The 15,961-nt window shown below is 41.6% G+C and overlaps 2 protein-coding genes across 3 annotated transcripts in view; one reads left to right on the forward strand and one right to left on the reverse strand.

Moving 5' to 3' along the window:
* Window positions 1–609: 609 nt before the first annotated feature.
* TSLIG2 (tRNA splicing ligase complex subunit 2) lies at window positions 610–12,106 on the reverse strand. The gene is made up of 4 exons (XM_085054064.1): window positions 11,930–12,106; window positions 9,896–10,062; window positions 5,015–5,387; window positions 610–2,147 (listed from the first exon to the last, which is right to left on the reverse strand). Exons 1-4 carry the CDS (start codon window positions 12,062–12,064, stop codon window positions 2,091–2,093), a joined length of 732 nt encoding a protein of 243 aa, XP_084910190.1. The 5' UTR covers window positions 12,065–12,106; the 3' UTR covers window positions 610–2,090.
* Window positions 12,107–15,550: 3,444 nt separating this feature from the next.
* The window catches only part of TGFBRAP1 (transforming growth factor beta receptor associated protein 1), a 36,488-nt gene continuing 36,077 nt past the window's right edge, over window positions 15,551–15,961 (forward strand). The window contains exon 1 of one of the 2 annotated variants that reach the window (XM_085054079.1): window positions 15,551–15,679. The gene's annotated coding sequence lies outside the window, so the exon portion shown is untranslated. Of the gene's footprint in view, window positions 15,680–15,707; window positions 15,859–15,961 lie in introns of those variants that run through there. The other variant, XM_085054089.1, reaches the window with a different exon arrangement.

Genomic DNA, 15,961 nt, shown 5'->3' on the forward strand with positions numbered 1-15,961 from the left:
CCAGGGAATGGTGGTCACCCACCATCCCTGCAAATGTTCAAAAAACGAGCAGACTTGGCTCTTCATGATATAACTTAGTGTGCATGTGGAATTCAGCTGAAGGTTGGACTTGATGAACTTGGAAGTCTTTCCCAACCTCGATGATTCTAAGAAGGCAGTAGGAGCAGCATGGCTTGCATCTTGCCTCCCAAGTGCTACAACAGATAGGAAAATGGTTCCAGTTTTGGGTAAAGGTAGGTGAAACATGACAAGGCTGGAAAGCATCCCAGCCTGAAAACAGGACTGTTACCATGCAACAACAGCATCATGCTATTATTCCAGGGCAATTCTGCATATCCCTACTTAACACATACGAACATACATATGCTCCTAGCAACTGGAACTACACAAAATATATCCTAGCCAACCACAGAACAGAACTCCCATCAGACTGTTACACTAGTGCAAAAAACAGCACTTCACATGACACTAACTGCTGCTACAGCTGCAAAGCAGCTACTGACCCTCTTACCATGTTAAGCTTCAAGTGCTGATCACTTCAGGTCCACTGAAATATAACTGTATTAAATGAACAAGCTTAATTACATCCCAAAAACAAGACAGCACTGCTTTGTTTGCTTTTAATTTCATTTATTTAAATAGGATAAGGCTACTTAAAAGACAAGTTTTTACATACAAAATGTACATAACGTTAAAGTTTGCTGTACTCAAGTACAAAAACTGCACAAGTGTTTAGTAAAAGGAAAACAGCACACCATTTCAAAACACACATTCTTACCATTTTACAGCATTCGAGAAGTGCCTTTTACATCATAACAGTGAATAGAGAACTTCTGTAAAGTAATGAACTAAGCTACAGTTTTTGGTTAACCAGTGTTAAAAATGTAAACAAGCTTTCAGATCACTACTGAGCTCCTTTTAGTGGGTTAACTAAGTGGATTCAGAAGTTGATTCTCTTTTTGTTTTACCAAGTCTGGGAGCATTGTTATTATTATTTACCATCCATACCTAAAACTGATCTAAATTGGCTTCACCCTGAGCCACTGAGTTTTAATAAAAATGTTTCCATCAACTTAATTGGCTTTTTTTCCCTGTGAGGCACTACCAATAATCCAGATGAAACACCAAGTTGCACAGAAAATCAAAATCCACCTTAAATTATCAAAGGAAGGGAAAACAGGTCTGTGGGTTTTTCTCTTGAGTCCAATTACCTGCGTTAATGCTTTCAAGGTACTTCTGTCTTCCTATCCATGTCCCTCTCCAACTGTTTGTAAGCTGAGACAGCACTGGTTTGCATTCCACTGGTTTTCCCCATATTTTAAAAGCATGATAGTAACCAAGAAAACAATCAAATTTGCTACATCGGCACATTTTTACACTTTTGCATGTATAAAATATGCCTGTGTACTTAAGAGAACATGGCACTAATCCATTCACTACTTCCTCTCGAAGTTTCATATCAAACAGTCTAATCACATATTTCCATCTGTGCATTCCTTATTTCATATATCAAGAGAAACTTCAATTTGAAGTAATGCTGTTAAAATAGTTCATCTCTTATTACCAACCTAACTTGCACTGCAAATTCTACCCTCCTGTGCAACAAAAAGGAAAAAAAATTGCTGTAGACTATCTTATCAGCAGAATGGTCAGTTTTCTCACCTAAATTAATCACCTTTTTAAAGCCAAGAAGGCTCTAGGGATCACTCTAAATTTCAATAGCTATTTTAACTATTTAACCAGACATAGAACAAACCTGAATCTTAGTGAAACAATGTGTGAATCACAGTGACATGGAGGAGATGAACAATAATAATCTTGAAAACTAAGAGTGGGGAGTTTAGTATAGTGTAATATCACCACCTTTTAAAGAAGTAATTAACTACTTGGTGTACAAGAGTGGACACTTTTAAGGTGACTGGTGATAGTGACTCCAGCTTTACAACAGGGAGCTGTTAAACTTGTTAAAACTTCACAGCAATCTGAATCTCTGTAAGTTTTAAAAATAATTTTATTTAAACTGTTTAAATATGACCTATCTATTTGAAAATATGGAAGTAATATTTATGTTTCAAGCACCATTAGCTACTTCATGGCCATGTAACATGCTGGATTTTCTTCTTTGCTTCCGAAGGCTTCAGGTCAGTCTGGAATACAAGAAAATAAATAAGTATTCTTAGAGATACTGTGCAAACAGGAGTCAGTCATTAATCTGACATATTTAAATCAGGTACTATTTCAGTAGTCAGCTACAGGCTACTACCACAGCTTTCTATTGCCATCTTGTGGAGAAAGCTAAACATCACAACTTCTCTAGTGAGGATAAAAACAGAGCCAGTGGATTTAACTACCCGCAAATTATACATGTGTTTTGGTTTTTAGCAACCTACAATTAAATATGCAAAAATTTCTTTCAATTATGCAGTTTAGAAACGAGTACATACTGGTGTTTCAAAACACACTTCTAAAGTTATTTCAGGTTGTCTTCTTAAAATACTTGTTGAAATGGGATTGTATAAGGAAAAATCCCCAAATATACAACTAGAAAACTAGTCTACTTTTGTCAAATAGTAAAAACGTTAGAAAAAGAAAATTTCGTCTTCCTTTGTAATGAACTGGATAAAAAAAAGAGAAATAATTGCCAAAGCCTCAGATGAACTCATCTTTCAAGCCCCCCTGCCAAAAGAAATCTGTAAAAATCAAAAAAGCCCAAAGCAAAACAGCAGATAAAGCAGTGAAATAATACCCCTTCACCATTCAAAATAATAAAACAAAAAAAATCTGAGAAATGAGGGCTTTAATGGTTCACATAAGCAGAGTAAAGAAAAAAAAATCTAGAGATCTCTCTTCCCTTTAAAAGACTTTCAGTGTTAGTTTATTTACAAGAATCCTATGGACTGCAACCACTGAAAGGTTTAAGGGAATTAGACCCAAAGACAATAGGCATAGTTCTATATTATTCATTAAGTTTTTCTTGTAAGTCAAGAAACAGTCACTCGCCTGGAGAGACAATTGTCTTTACTGTCGTTACACTAAAAATAGATCAGGCTTTACAGCCATCTGCCAAGTACACTGATTCTTCCTGACTGCATCACTTACTATTCAATAGCACATTCTTTAATTTCAGATGGTAAAGTAACATCCACAGAGCACACTTGCCTAACTTCACGTGTCTGACCAACATTAACCAAGGCAAGACTGAATTTATAGGTATTAACTGGAACAACCTAAACTGCAGCTAATGTAGGAAGTCAAATGTCAGAGGTCATAGATTCTGAGTGTCAGTCATACAGTGGCACTTAGAAGTGTCATCATTGAGTCTACAAAACATATAAATTATATAAAAAGAAGTTGTGAGGTATATACTAAACAAGTTTCAAAAGCTCTGTAGGTTCAGATCTGACCACTACTTGGAAGACTTGTAAATACTAGAAGAAGTTAATAATATCAGTAGTAGGAAACACAACACTCAAGCATAAATTGTATTCAGAACCTCAGCCATGAGTCTTTTAAAAGTTGCTAAAGCGGTCTTTCAGAACAGCCACATGTTTAGGTACTCCTGTTTAACAGAAGTCTGATGGAATGCAACAATCCACACAGCAGGATATTACCTGCATTCTTTCATTAAAGGATTTTTTAAAGGTATTAAAAAAAAACATTTCATGAGGCAATATTGAGAAAACAGAAGTTCAGCCTCATGTCTTGAGAAAATTCTAATCTATGTAACTGCACACTGTACATCTAAAGCTCCCCCTGCAGTTCAACTGAGAACAGACATTTCTATTTCTTCCTTTTAAGCCCAGACTTATACCAGATTTCCTGTATTCCAGTGGAAATGAAAAAACTCCTTCATTTGTATCATGAAGGAATACAACACAAGTGTCAAGGCCTATCCCTATATCGTGGCATGTTTTTAAGAGATGGCCGACTGCTCCTTGCTCACTGAGAAGCCCTTTAAAGCTAATCCCACCATTGCCAAAACCAAACACTGTTCTTTGCCCCCATCTGGCAGCTACATTCAGCCCCATTACCAACACCTTCCAAGACATGCCTTGCTGAATTCACAAATCCTGCCTTAGCTGTTCACTCATCACTTAAGCTTATCAACTTTATTCTGCCCTCATCTGTAGTATAGTTCTCTTTTGCACAGAAAATTTGTTTGCAGCCAAATCCAACTTGCAGAAATAAGGTGACTATTCACCTTTATGGTTAACAGCTCACTCATCAGACTTCTAGTTGAGAACAGCACCCTTCTGTCCAAGACCTCAGCACACCTTTCTCACGGCTTTTCAGAAGCCCAGGTACCTGATGAAGATTCCCCACGCCTCAGAGCGAACACTCAACCTTTGGTGTCTCATCTTGACTGATACGGTTTGTTGTTACGCCTTCTCATTCAGACCCACAACCTAGGCACTCTCCAGATTTACAGAGCCAGCTCCTTCCTTTAGCTTGCCAATTGCTATGTGAGATTTGAAACAGATGGCATTCTTCCTCTAAGGATATATTCTACAGCTCTCAGCATCCCACTCCAGTTCCTGAAGCATCTCTTCCTTTACTTTGACAAATGAAAGCTTGTACTACTCAACCATTCAAGCGAGACTGCTAAAAATAATTTAATTTTTTTCTTCCATGCTAGAGAAAACAAATCACTAGCTCTCCCTTCATGGCTGTTTTCACATTCTTCTACAATACCTGTTTTTTCTATCAGACCAGTGGAATTAGTTTGTGTTTTGACTGCTATCAGCATCACCTTAAGTATTACTTACTTGCTCTTTTTAAAATTACCTGCATGTTTTCTATAGAGTTGCATCTCTCACAGAGAAGTTTCTTATGGACAAGTAAAAATTTCTTTCCTTCACATATTTCTAAACTAGGTACACTTCTGTCTGCTTCTGAATATTCTATTATTATTCTAAAATAAAATAATCCTGAAAACTCCTGCAAGGGTCTAACTTTGGCTCCTGTAAATCTCAATTTAAAAAAACCTGCAAAACAAGATACTGCACAAACCTACCGGCAAATCAGATTCCTCTTTCGGAACAGACCTCTTTAACTTCACGACAGTAGTTCCTGCTATTGGAGACAAAGGGTACACCTTCAGACTAGTCAACACATTGCTGTTAGTCTTTGAGATATTGTTCTGCTTAGCCTCATTATTCCTTATTCCCAGTTTAGCGTCCTCCGGCAAACTGGAGGCTGAAATGTATGTTGAGGCATTTGAAGGAACTGATAATCTTCTAACTGTGTTGGTGGTGCTTCCAGCTGGAGGAGGCTTCAGGCGATCGGCAGCTCCATTCTCTGTCTTCTTGACCTTTATGCTTGTGCTTGTTGAAGTCCCATCAAATACAATTAATGGTCGTTTCCTTAAACCTTCCACTGTTGCAACACTGAAAATATAAATCATGAAAGTCTCAGAAACATAGGCTAGATGATTAAAAAATACCATAAACATGACATGAGTAGTGAAAATGAATTTTATCTTGTCTAAAGTAAATATATATCCCAAAATACTAATATTAAACTCTGACATGCTCCAAACATAAATAAAAATAAATATACTTATAGACACATGTACTTAAATAAAAATCACTTCCAAAATATAAGTGGGCAGGGGTCTGTGTGAGGACCAGTGTTCCTCAGCAAAGACAGTTGAGTGAGGAACTGTCTAAGCAATTACAGCTGTACAACCAAAGGCTCTATGCTTATACTACTGTAGCTATTTCAGAGTAACTACAGTGATAATAACTGTTAAGTATTTCAAAAGATGCGTATGTGAGAAAGTGTGTGCTGCCTTACCTACAAGAACAGCAGCTAATATTTTGATACTTCTAAATTTCCCTACTTCCACTCTTAATCAAAATCACAACGTTAAAGTAAGTCCAAAACATTTTTAGTCACAGAATCAAAAAGTTACGCAAAAAAGCACACCTGTTTTTCAAATAAGTTGTCTTTGAACAGGAACCCTAAGCAGATTTAATTACTTTTTTCAATAATTTATGCCTTTAATCCTATATGTAGTCAGAGCTGGCCAGTTTAGTAACCACTGATTCATGAAAAGGAATACTATCAAGCTAATATCAAAACAGTATTATCAGAAAACATCTTGACTATAAAAAATAAAGTACAAAGTTAAAATAACTCACGCTATATGAATTCAGAGTTTTTAAAAAGTAATGCTCAAGACTGACAAAAAGTAAGTGCTTGGAAAGTGCATATTTAACAAATAAAAAACCAAACCACAATTAAGATATATAATACTGTTTAGAAACTTCAGTTTTCAGTATACACTGACTGTTCAATCATCTCATATTAAACAGATGAGTAAAAGTAGAACACAGTATTTCCAACAAATGAATATATTAATTAATTTTCATTTAATGAATCTGACAATATTGATGTTAGGTATCTCAACAGACTTTAAATTAAGCCACAAGCAGAGGCTTAATCAGTTGGACCTGGAACAACATTAGATTAGTAGCTGCTGATAATCCTTACAAATTAAGAATTTGCTTGCACAGTTTCTGTCAAAATCAGCGGGGTCTTTAGAAAAATGAAACTAATCACAGCTCATAAATCAAGAAAAAGCTCAGCCCTTAGTCAGACTTTTTCAGAGCATGCTCTTATCCTGCTGTTTACTTTGTAGTGCATGGTAAAGAATACAAGAATTACTAGAGGAATAGAAAGCTTCATGACATGAACAATCTGGGTTTCCACTCACATGATTACTCATGTAGCCAAGATGGCCTCTGGGCAACTCCCAATCATCGGGACAATTTAATGAAAAATGCTCCTAATTTTGTCTAACTTAGTCTAGTACTTGAAGTAGCAACCTAAAACCAGAGAGAAGTGTAGGTTTTAGCTCCACACCCTGATTATCCTAAATATTTGCCTGCTACTAAAACAGGCAGGTGTTTACCTTTACTGTGAAGATATGACACTGGTCAGAAGTACAAGGTTTTACCCTGAACTCAGTACTATCAACACATTAGCAGTTCTCAGGAGACATTGAAGTGGCCTCTCAGGTGACTGAGCAGAAATGATGAGCCCTACCAAGACCACACTCTAGGCATGCACAGTACAGTGCTCATGGAGACTGAGCATTTGCAGTGAGCCTTCAGATATGATGGCACTTCAGAAACTGCAAATACACTCTGAGATTCATACCATCCTCTTTCTTCCAGCAGGCAAGATGATCTTGCAGACCTACAAGATTCACCATCCCCGAACACAAACGCTATTTGAAGTTGGATAGACTGTGCTTGTTTCTATTTGGTATGATTGCTTGCAAGCTCAAATATTCAGCAATGAAATGCATAAACCATCATATGTAACCTCAGATACTTTGTTTCTGAGGTACAACACGTTACTTCAACTTAGCTCATACACAGCAAGTCTTTTAGGACACCACATTAATCACCAGCAGTAAACTAAGTGCAGTATTCAACACTGACTTTTAAATTTCAATGTGTTTTTATCTCCTATCTGTAAATGCTAGAGGCAAGCCAACACACAATGAGCTGTGCTGATCACATCTCCAAGTCTCATACTAATTCCAGCGCACATTGTAAAGCTGTGCTTTCCACAGAGAAACTCATCAGAGAGCTCCTGTTGTTCATACAGTCAATCAGTTTATATGATTTCTAAACTGATCTAACAGCACACTGAGCTCCCATATCTGACTTGCACATAACTTACAGCCTCAAAATACCTAGGCATTTTGTTTTTAGAAACAAGAATGACAAGTTCTACTTCCTCTTCTGCACAATGGCGTTCTGTCAGTTCTGTTTAAGTAGTGCACACAACTACGAGGAAAAGTGTAATATCTTAATATCCAAAAAGACAATTGAAGTTCCTTCAGTTCTTTACGGTTAGTAATACTAGTAGTAAAATATTAACTTTTCTAGACAGTATTTTGCCAGTGTATTTGTTAAATATGGAAGAAGTAATAAAAGCAAAAACAGTAACTGCTGGAAAATCTTAAGACTATCTAAAACCAGAAAAATACTAAGTCTAGTGTGCTAGATGTTAAGTTCAAAGAACAATTGGTAAAGAGAAGCAGACTGGTAGATTAAACTTATCTCCTTATACTTCCTGTTTTCCCAGCAAATACTGCCTAGGTTTAACCATTATTGCATTTTAGTGTACCAAAATAAGGGCCCCTAAACTTATTGTACATATAAACTCTGGATTAAGCCATTCTCCCACCTAAAAATTAACATTGCCTCTTTCTCTCAAAAACATCCAGCCTGCCATCTTTATTTCTTTGATAAAACAATATTTTGCACCTATTTCAGTACATCAACAGTTTCCTACCCAGACAGTAACCTCATGCTTCCATCAAGTCCACAGATGTAAACAAACTGTAACCTCTCATGCACATGGAAAATAAACCTGATACGAGACAGCTCAGTGTTCTAGCCACTGTTACAATTTTAGAAAACTGAAAAATTCTAAAAAACCCCAAATCACTTGACAGGATACATACAGCTCTTCACAGTTAGAAACCTCAGTAAAGCTAAAAGATACTCAAGACATCAAAAAGCTGTAATACTGAAAAACTACAGAAATTTCCATTCACCTCTCCTTCGTATTTGCTGCTGAACTTATATCAGAATAATTCATGCATACCACATGCTAAAGTCAAAGTGCTGGGCAGAGGGAAGGTTGAGTGAAGAGATTCAGTAAAACAAACTTATGAGGAAGACTTTGCTTTCTGAGCAAATACAAAGATTTTTAAAACAAGGTAGAATATTTCTTTTCGAAAGCAAACGTTAGTTTTGAAACAGACTCACAAAATTGCTGCAGCATGCACCCCTCACTCAAGAGTAGGCCACCCCTGTCCAGGAGCAAGCATAGTTAAATATGCTTTTAATACTTTCCTTAAACACTGCAAACATCATTATTAATTAGCAGTTATGCAGTGAAATACAAAATATTTCCTTTTCCTCCATTATAAAGTACTTTGAAATGTACCAATAACTCATTATCAACACACACTGGACAACAAAGGAACAATACCAGCTCCCTAGATCAACACAGACTGGGGGTAAGGGGATTGAGAGCAGCCCTGAGAAGAAGGACTTGGGGATACTGGTGGATGAGAGGCTGGACGTGAGCAAGCAACATGTGCTCGCGGCCCAGAAAGCCAACTGTGTTCAAAGCACCATGGCCAGCAGGTCAAGGGAAGTGATTCTGTCCCCCTGCTCTGCTCTGGTGAGACCCCACCTGGGGTGCTGCATCCAGATCTAGAGCCCTCAGCACGGGACGGACACGGACCTGTTGGAGCAGCTCCAGAGGAGGATCATAAAAATGATCGTAAGGAAAGGCTTGAGAGAGTTGGGGTTGCTCATCCTGGGGAAGGGAAGACTCCAGGAACACCTTATTGCAGCCTTTCAGTACTTAAAGGGGACATATAAGAAAGATGGGTCTGTAGTGATGGGACAGAGAGTAACGGCTTGAAACTATAAGAGGGTTGATTTAGATTAGATATAAAGAAGTTGTTTTTCTCAAGGAGGGTGGCAAAACACTTAAACAGGTTGCCCAAAGAAGTGGCAGATGTCCCATCCCTGGAAACACTCAAGGTCAGATTGGACTGGGCTCTGAGCAACCAGAGTTGAAGATGTCCCTGATCACTGCAGGAGGGTTGGACTAGTGGCCATCAAAGGTCCCTTCCAATCCAAAACATTCTACAGTTCTATGAAAGGAAGCACTGTAAGCTAGATACCATTAATGACATTTAGATGACCGAAAAAAAAGAAGAATTATCTTCCCTTTTTCCTACTTTTGCAGTAGTAGAATCTAATACTTCTGACACAGGCAACCCAACACAGCATTCTCTGTAAAGTGTAACAATATCCATAAATTGTCCAAGTATGGCCCAATAAAGCTAAATTACCTTTTATTCTCACTTTTCAAGTCATTTTGCTGTCTCTTCTTTTCCATCATTTTCCCCCATCTACTTTTTGGCAAGTCACGCTGAGGCAGGGGAATGGCATGTTGAATGTAGAGATCAGTGAGCCCATCTTTGTCCATCTTTACATCATTTTCAACTAATATATTTTTCTGTGGGGAGCAGAAAAAAAAGCTATTATTAGGACAAATTCAACATTCAACCATCTGAGTCAAGTAATTTCTTATTTCAAAATCTACTGTAAAGAACTGTATTGGGCCAGGGTTCAAGAAGTGAGGGTGTCACTGGGGTGATCAGTTTGGAGAGGCCATGAACTGCCCGGTGCCAGCAACAGCCTGGTCTCCTACCTTCCTACTGTCAACTTCCTTTGTTTTCTGTGTGGATTACACTCAGTCCCTCCCTTCAGTGAGACAATGGGAAACACAAGATATTTTGGTCAGTGCACAGTGGTTTCTTTTCTCACCACCTGCAAGTGAATCTTTTCATGTGTCTCCTCATGTGTCTTTTCCGGTGTGTCCTCTGGAGTCTCCTGACCCCACTGTCTGCTGCTCTTTAAGCACATTTGAGCACAGGTGTCATCAGCAACTCTGCTTCAAATTCTGGTGTGTCATGGGCTGCTTTTGACAGTGTGAGAGATGTATGGATCCAGATGTGAGCAGTACTGGGCAGTTTTGCACCTTTGTCCACATAGGTCAAGCACAGCCCCTCCTTATCCAAAATTCTGCAAGTTTTCCCAAGGAAAACAGCAGCCAAAAAAGGAAGAAGTTATGATAGACATACTGCTGATGACTGATGTTTTCATGCACTTTTAAACACACTTCCCTGAATCCAACTACAATACCAGAGCTCTTCTTCACACTTCTAGAAAACAGACAACTGGAACATAATGCAACATACAGATGTAGAGCTGTGCTTTCTTCCCCAGTTTCCAAAGAATAACGGAGATAAGTTTCATCCCAACATGAGGAAGAACTTCCTTATGCTGATAATGGCAGAGCACTTGAACAGTCTGCCCAGGGAGGTTGTGGAGTCTCCCTCTCTGGACACATTCAAAACCCACCTGGATGTGCTCCTGTGTAACCTGCTTTTGTTTACACTCCCTTGGCAGGGGAGTTGGACAAGATGATCTCCAGAGATCCCTTCCCACTCTAACTATTCTGTGATTCTAGGAACCATCGGTTAGAACACCAGTTTTCTTTCTAATAGTGTGTCGGGTTGTGAAGATTTCTTGGTACCTCATGCCAAATTTAGGGAATGAGGAAAAAACTCCACGAACATAAATCAAGGTCACTGAGAGCAGCTCAAACTACTGCCACTACTGGTTCTAGCAACACTTCATGACTTCAGGTGTTGGCCTGAAACCTGTTCATCCAGGCTCCATGGACAAAAGCACATGAAAATTCTTTGAGTTTATACAAAACCCTGAAACTTTTATCACTGTTGTTTCGTGCACCTGAAATTTTCAGCCAAGGCAGTAACTAGTATTCCAAAGAACAAGTACAGCTTTGTACAGTCCTGAACTGTTTATAACTCGCTTTCAAATTAAACTTTTCTTCAACTATCAAGTATTAATAAGCATAATGCTTATGCATTTAAGCATTACTTTGACTGATTACATAGGCTGCATTTCTTTAATTCACAGAATCACAGAATTATTAGGGTCGGAAGGGACCTCTGGCGATCTTCTAGTACAACCGACCTGCCGAGGCAGGGTCACCTAGAGCAGGATACACTGGGTATGGAAGTGCCAACTTTAACAGTGTAAAGCTCATCCTTCCACATCCAGTTTTACTGCATGCAGACACTGTCTCGATTTGGGCAAACTGCTCTTTAGCAGCCTGGGTGTTCAAACACAGCCCCTTTGCAAACACGGGGACATCTCCCGCGCCAGGGCCTCCTCTCTGCAGGTTCGTGGTGTCCAGAGCACCTCCTTGGTGCCTGCTGTTCCCTCAGCGCCGTGACTCTCCTCGCCCCGCCTCAGGGGCCGCCGCTCCGCCCGGCCCGGCTGCCCGGACGCACCTGCTCCAGGGTGAGCCGCAGGAATTCCTCCGAGAGCAGCTCCGGGTGCAGCAGCAGCAGCTCCGATTCCGAGCGCCCAGACCCGCGCTCCTCCTCGCCGCCGCCGCCCGCCCGGGCCCTTCCCGGCGCCGCCATCTTCTTCCCCCGGCGGCCTCTTCCCGGACTCCCACAATCCCGCGCGGGCAGGGAAACGCGTTTCCAGAGCAGCCGCGCGGCGCGGTGGCGTCACGGGCTGGAGCGGGGCCGGGAGAGCGCAGGCGGGACAGCGGGAGCGGGGGAGCGAGAGCCGGGGGCAGCGGGAGCCGGGACAGCGGGGCCGGGCGAGCGGGAGCCGGGGGCAGTGGGAACCGGGGCAGCGGGAGAGGGACAGCGGGAACCAGGGCAGCGGGAGCGGGACAGCGGGAACCGGGGCAGCGGGAGCCGAGACAGCCGGAGCGGGACAGCGGGAGCCGGAGGTGCGCCCTGCCGGGGCGGCACCGCTCCGCGAGGCAGCCGGGTCAGGCGAAATGCACAGAATCACAGAATATCCTGAGCTGGAAGGGACCCGCATGGATCATCGAAGTCCAGCTCCTGGCCCGACACAGGACAGCGCCAAGAATTACACCACATTTTTGAGGGCGTTTTCCAAATGCTTCTTGAATTCTGCCAGGCTTGGTGCTGTAGCTACTTCCCTGGGGAGCCTGTGCCAGTGCCCAGCCACCCTTTGGTGAAGAACGTTTTCCTGATATCCAACTTAAGCCTCCCCTGATAGGGCTTCAGGCCATTCCCTTGTGTCCTGTCAGTGCTCGCCACAGAGATCAGTGCCTGCCCCTGCACTGCCCTTCATGAGGCACCTGTAGGCTCCAGTGAGGTCTCCCCTCAGTCTCCTCCTGGCTGAACAGACCAAGTGACCTCAATTGCTCCTCACATGGCTTCCCCTCAAGGCCCTTCACCACCTTCGTGGCCCTACTTTGGATGCTTTCCAATAGCTTTATGCCTTTTTTATACTGTGGCACCCAAAACTGCCCCCAGCACTCGAGGTGAGGCTGCCCCCGTGCAGAGCAGAGCAGGACAATCTCCTCCCTTGTCCAGCTGGCAATGCTGTGCCTGATGCCCCCAGGACAGGGTTGGCCCTCCTGGCTGCCAGGGCACTGCTGACTCATGTTCACCTTGCCATCGGTCAGGATCCCCAGGTCCCTTTCCATGGCACTGCTCTCCAGCCTCTTGTTCCCCAGTCTCTCCATACATCCAGGGTTGTGCCATCCCAGGTGCAGAATCCAGAACTCGCCCTCGATAAACTTCATACAGCTGGTGATTGCACAGTGCTCTTACTTGTCTGGGTTTCTCTGCAAGGCTTTTCTGCCCTTGAGGGAGTTAGGTATTGCTGGTGAGGTGAGGTCACCCCTCAGCTGGTAGCATTGAACTGGGAGAACAATTTTTTTATTGTCATTCTGTCAGCATAAAAGAATATGAAACCTTTGTGCTGCTGCATGCCAGAGCTTTGCCATGGAATTAAACAGGATCTCCATCCTGCCCATAGCTTCGTCACCCACTGGTTAATGCCCCCTGATATGCAATAACAAAAGTTGCTTTGTAATTCCAAAGTAAAATAGCTGCCTGCCCATTGGAGTTTGTCATCCCCTTACATGTTTAAAAGCAGAATAAGGAATTACAAATGGTTACATGAGTAAATAACCATGTAGTTGTTACAGGATAAAATTACAACGTAATTTGAAGTACTTGACACATTTTATAGAATTACAAGGCACAGGCAATAATGTAACAAAATAAAAGTACATCCACGTGGAAGGACTTGCAGATATGACTATGTATGTCACATTACAGCTACATAGATGCAGCACTTCAAAGGGCATAAATTCAAATTTTATGTAGGCACATAACTACAGACTATTTCTAATTTCCTCATTCATTTCTCACTTCAGCCAATTATGTCACAAAATAAACTGAATGCAAGTAATCTTCTAAATTAATATACCTTCTAGGGTGAATGTTCAGCCTGTATTTTGGTGCTTATTTTAATGAATGAAATTACTTTCTTGAAAATTACAGGTCATCTCCCTCTTCCAAAAGTATCTTGTAAGTTCTGTCCTCACAGAAACATATCCTTGCTAACCGAATAAGTTGTGCTGATCATGATTTTTACCCTGTGATTTTCTTACATTACTATTTAATTTGTAGGAATTTGTACTCAAAATTATAGTTCCTCTTTGTTTAATCAAAGCATGTCTTCTCACAATAAAGTTCTGATAGGGATGAAATGTAAACGGTCTGATAAAAATCTAATGTTTCTTTTAAAATTGCTGTAAAAATAATAGAATAATAAGCTGTTGTGATAAAAAAGCTGCTTTATTCTCATAGATCATAGAATGATCCTATTGTGTTTCACGGTAGAGACAAATTTTTTTTTTTTGTTAATGCAATGGGGAGATTTTAACATAAATGATACCAGGTACCATTTTCCTTTTTTTTTTTTTTTTTTAGATTTTCCAGTTAGAACAATGCTTTGCATAAGTTTCAATACCTTCCTCTTTGCTTTGTTCATTAGCTGTATATATTGTCCCAAAGTAGCTTCTTTCAACCATCTACACAGACAGTTGAGATATTTGGGTTATTCACACATCTGTGCAGAAAGGCGTGCTGGGTGGCAAATCCACTAGGCCAGCACGATGACCATCAAAACTTCCCATTATTTATGTATTTTATCAAACAAAGGCACTAATGTCCACTGGCTAAAGGTTACATAGTTGTTTTAATACTTAGTCTTCTACCTCAACTGGCTAATGATTCCCTCACTTCGCATGCTAATTAGCCCTCATGCTCAGTGTTTCTCTTCTCTTGAGTCGATGGTTTCTTGAGTCAGTGGCTGTGAGTCCGTGATAGCAGTTCTCCCCCTGCCGGAACTACCTTTTACCCGCTCTGAGCTGATTGATTTCAGTGGAGTTGCTGAGCTGGCTTTGGTAACTTCTTCCTTATCTTGGGAATTCGGCCAAATGTCTTTGTGGTCCATAAAGTCTGCATTCTTTATGCCCACTATCAGTAGCACACCCTTCTCCTCAAGCTTTGTTTACCTCCTACTAGGTCACTGAGGCATGTCAAGCCCTAAATATTAACAAGGCAATTCTACCGAGAAGAAATTTATCTTTCCAATGTATGGTATATGAGAGCTATATAATATTTAAATAGCGTATTTATTATAATAGCAATAAGTCTCTTATGAGTTATGTAGTATTTATATAATGGATAAATTACACTATATATAAAAATAGCAATATTATAAGTCTCTTATAACAGATAGGAGACTTATAATATTGCTATTATTAGGTGCAATAATTTCAAGTATTTGGAATCTCTTATACATACAAAATCTCTCTTATAAATATATAATATACATATAATCTCACATATATATAACAATTATGTAGGCTAAATATAATACTTATATAATAAATATATAAAGTAAATATCTCTAATCACTCCATGGGTCTCTTCTCTGGGACGGGAAGCTGCGCAGCTCCCCGAGCAGCTCCGCGGTGGTTTCCCGGCGGAGCGGCGCGCTCCCGCACGTGACCGGACGCGCCCTCCCCCGCTGCCGGCCGGTGACGCGCTCGGGGCGGGGCGGCTCTCAGCGGAAGCGGCGCGTCCCCCCGCCCGCCGCCGGCGGATCCCAGCGCGCCCCGAGGCGGCCCCGGCCGCCGCCACCGCACCGCGAGGCCTCGGAGCGGCGGGCCCGGCTCCGCTGGGCGCCGGCAGGTGCTCGGGCGGGGAGGGAGGGAGAGCGGGAGAGGCTCCGTGCCCGGCCGGGCGGAGGCGGGCGCGCCGGTGCCGGGCCTGGCTGCGCGCTGTGTGTGTGAGGGGACGGGCGGCGCAGCCCCATCCTCCCGGGGGCTGGAGTGGCCCAGCGGCTCGGCTCAGGAGAGTCATATCCACAGGTTAATTAGAGCTCGCCCAGGGTGTAGAGTGCGTGCGGGTGAGGGAGCACTGCGGGGGTGAGGTAGGGAGGGAGGGTGCTCCTTTGCAAGGCAGTGTAGTGCA

The sequence above is a fragment of the Lichenostomus cassidix genome, chromosome 1 (genome assembly GCF_008360975.1).
Source record: "Lichenostomus cassidix isolate B80296 chromosome 1, HeHo_3.0, whole genome shotgun sequence".
NCBI lineage: Eukaryota > Metazoa > Chordata > Aves > Passeriformes > Meliphagidae > Lichenostomus > Lichenostomus cassidix.

Bases quoted from the DNA above. Each gene is read 5' to 3' on its own strand.
- TSLIG2 (XM_085054064.1), bottom strand. From the start codon at position 12,064: ATGGCGGCGCCGGGAAGGGCCCGGGCGGGCGGCGGCGGCGAGGAGGAG. The intron at 10,063-11,929 runs GTGCGTCCGGGC...TGCTCCCCACAG, and splicing joins TGCGGCTCACCCTGGAGCAG to AAAAATATATTAGTTGAAAA. The intron at 2,148-5,014 runs GTAGGTTTGTGC...CTTGTATTCCAG, and splicing joins AAGAGGAATCTGATTTGCCG to ACTGACCTGAAGCCTTCGGA.